Source organism: Trichechus manatus, unplaced genomic scaffold (assembly GCF_000243295.1).
Source record: "Trichechus manatus latirostris isolate Lorelei unplaced genomic scaffold, TriManLat1.0 scaffold00034, whole genome shotgun sequence".
Classification (NCBI taxonomy): Eukaryota; Metazoa; Chordata; class Mammalia; order Sirenia; family Trichechidae; genus Trichechus; species Trichechus manatus.
Genome location: NW_004443970.1, coordinates 13,822,129 through 13,833,605, shown reverse-complemented (window position 1 = coordinate 13,833,605; position 11,477 = coordinate 13,822,129). Strand labels below are relative to the sequence as shown.

Below are 11,477 nucleotides of genomic sequence, written 5' to 3'. Positions count from 1 at the left end.
ACCAGACTTACTGGTCTGACAGAGGCTGGAGAAACCCCGAGAGTATGGCCCCTGGATACCCTTTTAGCTTAGTAATGAAGTCACTCCTGAGGTTCACACTTCAGCCACAGATTAGACAGGGCCATAAACCAAAATGAGACAAAATGGGCACACCAGCCCAGGGGCAAGGACAAGAAGGCAGAAGGGAACAGGAAAGCTGGTACAGGGGAACCCAAGGTCAAGAAGGGGAGAGTGTTGACATGTTGTGGGGTTGGTAACCAATGTCATAGAACAATATGTGTATTAATTATTTAATGAGAAACTGGTTTGCTCTGTAAACTTTCATCTAAAGTACAATTAAAAAAAAAAAAGGATTACAGCCTTGGAAACCCTATGGGGTAGTTCTACTCTGTCCTACAGGGTCACTATGAGTTGGAAATGATTCGACAATGAGTACAGTATAGTATAAAAACCAGGTCTGTAAGAGTGACAAGAGTTACCATTTGTTGAATACTTGTCAGCAACAGGCACATATGGAGGAATATCGCTATTTCATGGATGAGCTGACTCAGCTCAGAGAGGCTGGGTACTTTCACAATGTCACACAATTAGGGATAAATCATATGACTGCTAACCTTTGCTCTATGCTGTTCTTCTAGACCACATTCTCAGAAGATGATTAGTTTCTAATTTAATGTTATATACTTAAATTATATAACATTGGATTATTATTATTTATATTATATAACATGAAGAACACAACATTAGGATTGGAGGAAGACTCATTAACAACTTGTGATATGCAGATGACACAACCTTGCTTGCTGAAAGTGAAGAGGACTTGAAGCACTTACTGAAGAAGATCAAAGACCACAGCCTTCAGTATGAATTACACCTCACCATAAAGAAAACAAAAATCCTCACAACTGGACCAATAAGCAACATCATGATAAATGGAGAAAAAACTGAAGTTGTCAAGGATTTCATCTTACTTGGATCCACAGTGAACACCAATGGAAGCAGCAGTCAAGAAATCAAATGACATATTGCATTGGGCAAATCTCCTGCAAAAGACTTTTTAAAATGTTAAAAAGCAAAGATGTCACCTTGAGGACTAAAGTGTGCCTGACCCACGCCATGATATTTTCAATTGCCTCACATGCATCTGAAAGCTGGAAAATGAATAAGGAAGACTGAAGAAGAATTGATGCCTTTGAATTATGGTGTTAGTGAAGAATATTGACTATATCATAGACTGCCAGAAGAATAAACAAATCTATCTTGGAAGAAGTACAGCCAGAATGCTCCTTAGAAGTGAGGATAATGATACTTTATCTCAGGTACTTCTGACATGTTATCAGGAGGGATTAGTCCCTGGAGAAGGACATCATTCTTGGTAAAGTAGAGGATCACTGAAAAAAGAGGAAGACCCTCAATGAGATGGAATGACACAGCAGCTGCAGCAATGGGCTCAAACATAGCAACAATTGGGATAGTGCAGGATGGGGCAGTGTTTCGTTCTGTTGTATGAACCAGAACCAACTCAATGGCACCTAACAACAACAACGTTTATCTTATGGTTATTAAGACTATGATTGAAAGAAATTCAAAAAACCAAACTCATTGCCATGAAGTCTATTCCAACTCAGAGTGACACTACAGGACAGAGTAGAACTGCCCCATAGGGTTTCCAAGGAGTGGCTGGTGGATTCGAACTGCCGACTTTTTGGTTAGCAGCTGAGCTCTTAACCACTGTGCTTCTGGGGCTCTGAAAAGACATTAAAGGAGGCACAACAGAGGCAGATAATGAGGCAGACATGAGACACATAAAGAAGGGTGCCAGACGGTGGGGTGCTTTTTATGAGATTATTCCCCAACCAGAAGGTGGTGCAGCTTCCTCTACCCACACTCATTCAGCTCTGCTCTCAGACTCACTCTCTCTGATGTTGGAAAATAATGATTAGTTGGCCACTTTCAGTTATTATTATATGTTGATTTGCTGAAGCGTCCTATGTATCCACCTTCAAAAATGTAAAGTGAAAACTGGTCCCAAATAAAGAATATCTTGAGACATCCTGCTACTGCTGCAGTATCTTTATCAGGCAGGAGAAATTGATAATGTTAGGCACAGAGCCATATCTTGCAAGCTTGATAAAAACTGGTTTGTTTCTCAAATTGTTTGGCATATATTGCAAAAAATCCATGTCATGGCTGATTTCTACCATGGCTTTGCTTTCTTCTACCACTGGTGGTGGCTCCTCGGATCCTGGTCCCACCAACCCACAAGTATTTCCCAACGACGGAAAATGAGCTTGGAGACAAAATATATTTTATCAAAGAAAATCATCATCATACCCAGCAAACAAACCATAACTATATCCTACTAGTTGTAATACCATCATTCTATATAAATGTATCATTTAACCTGGCTGATTACAACGACATCTTCTTGGAAAACAGAGTCATCCTATTTGAAGGTGTAGATTTATCTTACCTCTAAAGTTTAAGAAATACACAAAGAAAATTCAAAAAGAAGATATGTGGTCAAAGTAAAGATATGGTGGAAGGATAGGAACCTTCTGACTCACCCAGGAATATGATTAGCTTGCTCATGCCACTTTTGATAAAATTTGAAGGAAAGCAACATGACCACTGTTAGTACTTTTAGCAAAGAAAGCCTGGTCAGTGGTGATACCTTTGATGAGTGACTCTAAAATAATCAGTACTGCCATGGGCATATTTCTCCTGCTTAGTGTAGCTTTTCTGCTGGTTTCTAGGATGGAGTTGGGCAATGGGAAGCACCAGCAGAATATATAGAATATCTGAAGAGGGGAAAGGAGAGGCAGTGTTTTCTTTTCCCTGAGCTCTGTTTCTATCAGGTCTCTGTGTATTGGCTGTGTCCCTGTATTAAAGGCCACAGCTCTTGTCAAGAGCCCTCTCCATATAGCTTCCCTGTCCAGGCTCTATAATCAGTTCCCAGCTCTTGTCCCTTCAGTAGTCTGTGGTTACTAGTTTCAGGCTACACATTATCCCTTGCTGACTTCCTTACATCCCGTTCATATATATAGTCCCTTTATTAAACTCTTTTCCTGAGCGTGCAATCTCTTTCTTGCTAGAACCACAGCTGATACACACAACAATCAATGTACAATGTCCTGAATAGTCCTTGTCCTATATTGTGAAACTTAATATTTCTTCAACTACTTAAACCAAGCACTGATGTGTAATTGCTGAAATTTCTGCTAAGAAATCTCTGATTTTGTTAACCAACAGGGGCAGATGCAGCTCTTTCTAAGAATATTAGCTGTTCACTTTAGACCCTACACATTAGGAATAAAATATTGATTTCTTTAGTCGATCAGTCAAGAAATGAATTTTAAGAGTTTACCATGTCTAAGACTATGAGCTCAAACCACTTACGACTTGGAAGTTCTCACAATGATAAATATGGCCTTCTTTTGTCTGAAAAAGACAGTCTTTAAGCCCTACAAGCTTACTCAATCCACTAATAATGAGGTAAACAACATGAGAATGCAAAGCAATAAAACATTAATATGAAGATTTCTTTCTGAAATTAATGGGACAACCAGTAGTCTGCATTTGTAGGTGTTTGGCCACTGACCAGATTTGGTTTCAATGGCAGAATTTGGGGGATTAATTTTTAATGCTGTTAGTTGCCATTGAGTTGACTCTGATTCCTGGTGATCTTACGTATGACAGAAGGAAATGTTGCCCAATCCTGAACCATCTTCATGATTTTTGACACGTTGGAGTCCATCGTTATGGCTATTGTGTCGATCTATCTCATTCAGGGGGATTACACAAGGCTCTGAAGCCCCCCAAATGTCCCTTAGCTACTGACTGACAAACTCATTGACAGAGGACAAAATAATCTTCCAAAAACTTTAAAAGTAAACTTTGCTGAGAAAAAAAACACGATGCCGTATATTCATTTGCAATGAAGTATAAACAGCATCATCCTTCTTTTCTTTCTTCTTACCTAAGAGCAGTTTTGATAGAAGGAAGACCAAAAGTAAACGGAGCAGAGCATGATGGCATTTCATGTGTATTTGAATAACGCAAATTTCTTATTGTGGGACAGGAAATACTATTATAATCACATTTTAGCAGCAAAATTCGAAAAACTGAATTGAAAAGTAAAAAAAAAAAAAATATAGTCAAGAATAGCATAATTTCAGAGCTGGCAGGTGATTATAAATTGTGTCTACTCAAGGGCCACATGAACTGGGAAATTGAAATGCCTATCATCTTTTACCAGGATTAATCCTGAAGGCTGTGAATTTTGAATTATGTGAAGTCTTCAAGAGCAGATCGTTTGCATGAGATGTAGCTGCCCTGTGTTCAAATGTGGCAGAGACGGAGGACAAAAGGGTTGAAATGTTATCCTGGGATCTGTAATCAGGAGGACTGGAGGGGACAGAACATTTAGCACATATGGCCAGAGACATGCTTTTTTAAGTCCCTGATTTTGCTAAAGGTCGTCTTTTATTTTCTCTTCATCCTTAAAAGATGTAACATAAAAACAGTCAAATCTTCACATGACTAGACTTGTGAATGACTTGACCTACGATAACGTCAATTATTTCAAGTTAAGGCTGGAAACAACGTGACGCAAACCTGTGAAACAAACACTCTGTGGTTTTTTGTTTAGTTCCCCCACCGCCCTCCGAGTCTAAAGCTCTCTACTTGATTGCATGTTGAATACTTACCATGTGTTTTAAATAATACACCTTCATTAAGTTTGAAATATGCTAGCCCATTAATGTAATAGGAATTGCACTGCTTAACAGGATTTTTGGGTATAAATTGCTTCTGCTTCCCTTAGGTGGAAAGCTGAACACTGACATACCTATAGCTTGCAGTCTTAAAGTCTGAAACAGAGCTTCAGGCAATATCCACCTCAGACATATGTTTGGGCAGTATGGGCTTATAAGAAAACATTGTTCAGTTCTTGATTTTTCAAGAAAACTGCATAGAGTTGATAAATGTCAAAACAACCTTCAAATAAGTACTATAAAAAAAACTCAATATTAACTTCATACATAAGGAAGAAATAAAAACTTGATTATCTGCAATTTTATTAACCCTTTATTAATGGCCCTGCATTCATATGATGGATTCATATGCTGGTGCCCTCGTGGCGCAGTGGTTAAGAGCTCGGCTGCTAACCAAAAGGTCAGCAGGTCAAATCCACCAACCATTCCTTGGAAACCCTGTGGGGCAGTCCTACTTTGTCCTATAGGGTCATTATGAGTAGGAATCGATTGGACAGCAACAGGTATTCATATGATAGGGTTTTACTATGTGTTCCTAAGTCACACAGATTGTCCATCAATAGGATAAGTGTCATATTACTAGATCAATCCTCATAACTAATTCTTCTTTATTTATATGTACAAGAATATATTGAGTAGCATTAGCCTAATCTAGAATTAAATATACTATGATGTGTCCAGGGCCAGGTCTCCAGTTGAGAAAGATTTAGGATAATTGATCCTACATTAAACATCACTACGCTGAACACAGTAGTCATTGACATGTAATATCTGCAGTATGGATTTCTGAGATTTATTGTACGTAACAAAAAAAACAAAAAAAAACCAAACTCATTGCTGTTGAGTCGATTCCAACTCATAGCGACCCTATAGGACAGAACAGAACTGCCCCATAGAGTTTCCAAAGAGTGGCTGGTGGATTCAAATTGCCGATCTTTTGGTTAGCAGGGGAGCTCTTAACCCCTGTGCCACCAGGGCTTCTTGTGCATAACAAAGGATCTTTAAAAATGCTTATGTTTTCATAATAAATAAAGTCAATATATGTGTTTATAAAATCCATTCTTTGAAAAGTGATTTGCCATGATAAAAATACATAAAATAAAGTTTCTGGTAAAATGAATCTATCTTATTTAGCTCTACAAATCCTTCCCACTGAATTTGCACTTTAACATAAAGTCAATTTTAGATAAATAACTAATTAAACTATCTATATATAAGCAATCCTAGGCATTAGCAAAACTTACACAAAGCACTCTTAACACAGATTATTTTCATCTGACATTGTGGTAACACTAATAAGACACATCAAAGGAGGTCTCATGTCCATGAAAATATCTTCACACTTCAAATTGTCTCTGTTTATATAAAGGTATGGGCCATACTGGTGTCAGATGAAAGGCAACTGTCAATAATACAAAATTATGAATTTCAGAGTTAACCTGTTTTCAAATGGAAAACAAAATCACGATTTCCTCAGATAACATCATTAATCAAAAAACTAAGGGTAAAGGGCTTGTTAGCGAAGAGAAAAACTAATTCTAAGGCATATTCATACTGTTTGAAATTTTTGATAACTACATGGATACACGCTGATTGCTCAGGGTACAATTAGCAACTGCTTGTATATCTAACCTTAAAGCAAATTTTTTAAAACTAATTCCACTCTGCTTCCTACTTCTTCATTAATTACTGGCTAAGGAGCTTGAAAGTGACCTAATGAATTTTACATTAGATTCTGCAATATGAACATATGAACAGTATATATTATCACAGCATCTAGTGAATGCATAAATTGGCTTTTCCAAGTGGCATTTTGAGCAGTTGTAAAGATTCTGGCTGAATTTCACAAGATATAGTATTGGCAACTGAGATGAAAATAATTTTTACACAAAACTAGTTGCAGTAATCACATTTCCTGGGTCATAAATCTGTCTTACTACTTTATAAAAATCTGTCAGTCCTAGTTTTTAAAATTCAAAGGCACTATGCTTATTTTTCCCCTCTGTGGCTCAAGAAGAAGAGAAGTCATCCCACCTATACTGATTTCTAAGTTTTCATGGAATAACGCTTCAATCATTGCTGCTATACCAGCTTTCCATAAATTGCATATTATAAATTACTATCCAGTCATTAGACAACCAGTGTATTTTGGATTTAATGCTTACAGCTTAATATTTTACCACCATTTACCATTTTCATAACATTTCTTTGGAATCAGAAATTTAAGAAAACTATATACAAACAGAGTGAGCCAAGAAGGCAGAGCACTGCACCCAAATTCAGAAGGCAGAGCACTGCACCCAAATTCAGTAAGAAACAGGTAGAATCTTAGAATTTCCTTATTAAAGAGGAAAATGCAGACAACCATGGAAACCTCACAGAAAGCTTTATTCTATAAAATATTTCTCTAATTTCACAGCAAGATAAAAGATCATGCATCAAGCATTGCCAAATGAGACACAAATGGCATACCATCCTTAATTGCCTGTTTAAAGCGAGTATACAGGTCACCTCAAAGTAATATTGATGGGATAGAGAATGTTTAAGAGAAATGTGAAGACTGGGTGGGAAAAACTACAGAGCTCCAAGCTGGCAGAACTCAGGTACAGACTCTCAAAGATTCTTCTTATAAACCTCAAAAGTCACCAAAATGCACACCACTTATAGATTAGCATCTGATCAGAATCTATTAATATCTATTAATATTTAAAAATGTTCTCAGAAATCAACTGAATCACAGTCATTCTCTCACAACTGTTTTCCTTTATCAACTTCTCAACATAATCATATATCCAATTCTGTTGACAACCATAAATAGTTTACTTGCCTAGAAAAAATGTTGCTCACTTCCATCTCTCAACCATGCATTGTACTGTGTAGGTTTCTTTCTCATTATTTAGAATAAAGAAAACAAATAAAGGTCAGTATTTGAAAACATAAAGCTAACAACAGCTCTTTATGGCCAGAATCAAAGTGCATGATTATACTAACTTTGTCCCTCCTAAGTTTGACAGTCCATTAAAAATATCTATTGTTGAGTCAAGTAATTCTAATCCCACCTGTCACCGAACTTAATGACAGCACTGCCTGGGAATTTCATGGGCAGCAAAACTGCGGGTTCCACTTCATAATTTTAGAACATCTTAAAAGTATTTTCTTGCTATCAACACTTAGATTTAAATAGAGTTTCTATTTCAATTGTGCAAATTTTTAAACATTGAAACCTACTGCAATGAAACAAACATCAAACCTCTCATGGACATTTTCACGCTCAGCTGTTTTCACATTTTGCTCACATTTTGCAAGGAATTCAGAAATCCACAAGAAATGTCCTTAACTCTCTCACTGCCAAGTTCTGTGATCTAATACTGGAATATGAGCCATGATTTGTAATAATCAAAGAGTTCTAGAGAATGTCGAAATACCTGCAGGGAAGACAGCTATGTGCTTTTCCAGCAAACTGCAGCAAACAAGGGAGAGAGTGAACAACCCCTCGCACAAGTCATGTATTTTTTTAAAAAATCTTTCTACTCTGCAGACACTGCTGCCTTAGATCAAGGCACATTTAACAGCAACACTGTCACGAAGCCATAAAAGATACATTCATAGATTCCAGTTCTACCCCCAAATTAGAGTAGCACTGCACACATTTTTAGAAATGTGACTCTCAGCAAACACTCACAATTGCATTTTATTGGCAACATTAAAAATCATCACAACACAGAAATAGTGAGTCTTTCCTGTTCCGTTTCAACTTCGTTACCATGCTCTACCAGCCTCTATTAAAAAAAAAAAAAGAAAAAAGTCATTACCTGTATGAAGAGAACCTGTTAATAGTCTGAGAAGGTACTGGGCAAATTTCAATATTTCACGTTTACACCGCTTTCTACAGCCACTCATCTTAAGCAACAAGGTATTCCTCTGAGGAGAGCCAGAAGTCTTTGCCAACAACAAAAAAAAAAGACAGTCTCTGTGGGGAAACTTGTGTCTCAGTTTATGTCACAGGCTGCCTTACGACTCCTGTGGAATTAGCTGTTAGTGCCTGAATCAGAAATTCCTTTAAAAAGCTAGAGCTGCTGGATACAGCTACAACAGTCACCGGGTGGTGAGAAAGGGCTGCTTCTTAGTATGGTCATCAAGTTCTTCTGTGGCAACAGATAGGCTGTCGGTTCACACTTGTAGTAACCCAGCTACGGTTCAGCTCAGCATCCCCTCTCCAGGAGCAATTGCAACCTCACAGACCATTCAGAGGGAGGCGGGGCCTGCGATGCCAGCTCATCAATGAATCAGCATGGAAGCAGGTGAGGAGACAGATGACAGGTCACTGGGTCTGAAACCCTTTGGATGCCAACAAAATGACCCGGCTAATGCCGAAATCAAGTCTGCTGGGGAGGAAACTCAGGGTCCAAGGCGGCACAAAATGTTTCCAAAAAAGGGTATGAAATAGGAAAGCTCTCTGCTCAAGGTCAGACATCAAACAATGCCCTGCCACAGTGTTAATCATATTCAGAAAGCCTAAATGGGGAAAAGGCTCATTCGAGAAGCTCACCCCAATTCTACATAAACAGAGTTGAAGATTTGCCACCAAAGGGAGAAAATGTTGTTTTGTCACAGATGAACGTATTCCACTTCATGGGCTCAGAGGTGGAAAATAGACTGTTATCTAAAATTGCCTGTGCGTCTGCACTGTCCAGGCTCAGGTATTTGGAAATTAGGAGAAATCACTGTCTTCTCTAAAACACCACAAAAACAAATGAAAACCGCTGTCACTGAGTCGATTCCAACTCACAGCGGCTGTACAGAACAGTAGAACTGCCCCATAGGGTTTCCAAGACTGTAAATCTTTATGGAAGCAGACTGCCACATCTTTCTCTCGCGGAGCGGCTGGTGGGTTGGAACTGCCGACCTTTCAGTTAGCAGCCGAGTGCTTTAACCACTGCACCACCAGGGCTCCTCCTCTAAAATACATAGCCTGGAAACCACAACTTTTAAGCGCTATACTTTGCCTCTAGGCAACCAATTTCTAAAACTAATTTGCTGCATTATCTGGAAAGAACTGCCTCAGTTTCTTCACATTCCTAAAAGGCAAAATGCAACTTGCTTTCTCTCTACCAATTGGCTGATTGGAGGTTAACAGTGAGAATAACTGTGAGGATTTCAAAATTTCACACAGTACTTTTCTAATAAAAACAGTGTTGTAGACAGAGATGCAAAACCACAGTCCCTTCTCTAAAGCCACAGTTTATTTTCTGAATTCTTAAGTGCCTCAAGCAGTTTCTAGGATTTGTCAATACTCTATATTCCCAGGTCTTTTGTCTGTTTTTGCTTGTTATTGTATAAATATAAATATTATTATCTCTGAGAGATCTAGTTGCATATGAGATGGGTACCTCCATATTTTAAATACTACACAACACTTTTTCTGTTTTTGTCTTTTGTTTTTAACAACAGTCGTAACAATGTTAGTTGGAATTAATATTTCCCAGTGATAAAATACATGAAATGAAGTTCTCGAACAATAAAGAAAACAGCATTCCTCAGAATCATAGGCTTAAACAGATTGAGTAGAAACACAGTGTCTTTTATAATTCTTTCTCCTTCCCACAGTCTCAGTGACATAATCACTGAAATGGGGGTAATGAAGCATGTTCTCAAGGAGTTTTCAGACCAGGCTTGAAAGTGCTTGAGATAAGAACAGATTGATATACAAAGGTTAGCAACATACTTTTTGAAGTTCTTGCTTCCACACATTTGCCACGAGTGACAGCGCCCATGCCCAAGTTTGAAGGAGGGAGAAAAAATATACTATTGTAGTTCCCAGGTAGCTCTTGATAGTTTAAAGCCTCATTTCCCAATCTACAAAATGGAGGTCAAAATACACATTCGATCGCTGAAGAGTGAAATGAAATAAGGTGCAGACAACATTAAACACAGCATTTTCACTCATTTATCCAGCAATGACATATTGAACGCCTATTTATTCCAAGGAGCTCTGGTGGTACAGTCGTTAAGAGCTCAGCTGCTAACCAAAAGGTCAGCAGTTCGAATCTATCAGCTGCTCCTTGGAAACCTTATGCAGTTCTACTCCGTCCTACAGGGTCTCTATGAGTTGGAATCTACTCCATGACAACAGGTTTGTTTTTTGGTTTTTTGGTTATTTATTCCAAATATGGTTCTATGTGCTGAGGATATGGCAGTGACAAAGAAAGCCAACACCTCTGTTTAAACTGGAATATAAATTACAAGAAAGAACCAAGCATAAGATGTTGAGGGGAAAGAACATGTCAGGCAAACGAAATAGCTAGTGGAAAGACAGCCAAGCTAGGAATGAGCTTGGCATCCTCCTCAATGTTCAGTAAGGATAGCGTGGCTCATACAGAGCCAGAGTAGACTTGTAAGAGATGACTTTGTCGAAGAAATTGGGGTTCTAGCATCTAGGGCTGTATAGCCATGGTATGTTGTTGTTATGTGCTGTCGGGTCGTTTCTGACTATAGCAACCCTATAGGATAGAGCAGAACTGCCCCATAGGGTTTCTAAGGAGTGGCTGGTGGATTCAAACTACCAACCTTTTGGTTAGCAGCCAAGCTGTTAACCATTGTGCCACCAGGATTCCATAGCCATGGTATAGAGTTTGGATTTTGGTCTGCATGTGCTGGAAAGCCACTGCAGAAAATAGAGGAGTTATGTGTTCTGTCTGCTAT

The 11,477-nt window shown here is 38.4% G+C and overlaps 1 protein-coding gene across 1 annotated transcript in view; it reads right to left on the bottom strand.

Annotated features, from left to right (window-relative positions):
- Nucleotides 1-8,924, bottom strand: part of KCNIP4 (potassium voltage-gated channel interacting protein 4) — a 1,128,609-nt gene extending 1,119,685 nt beyond the window's left edge. The window contains exon 1 of the mRNA XM_004375143.3: nucleotides 8,588-8,924. Within this exon, the coding sequence (XP_004375200.1) occupies nucleotides 8,588-8,675 (88 nt within the window). The 5' untranslated portion in view covers nucleotides 8,676-8,924. The remainder of the gene's footprint in view (nucleotides 1-8,587) is intronic.
- Nucleotides 8,925-11,477: the final 2,553 nt, after the last annotated feature.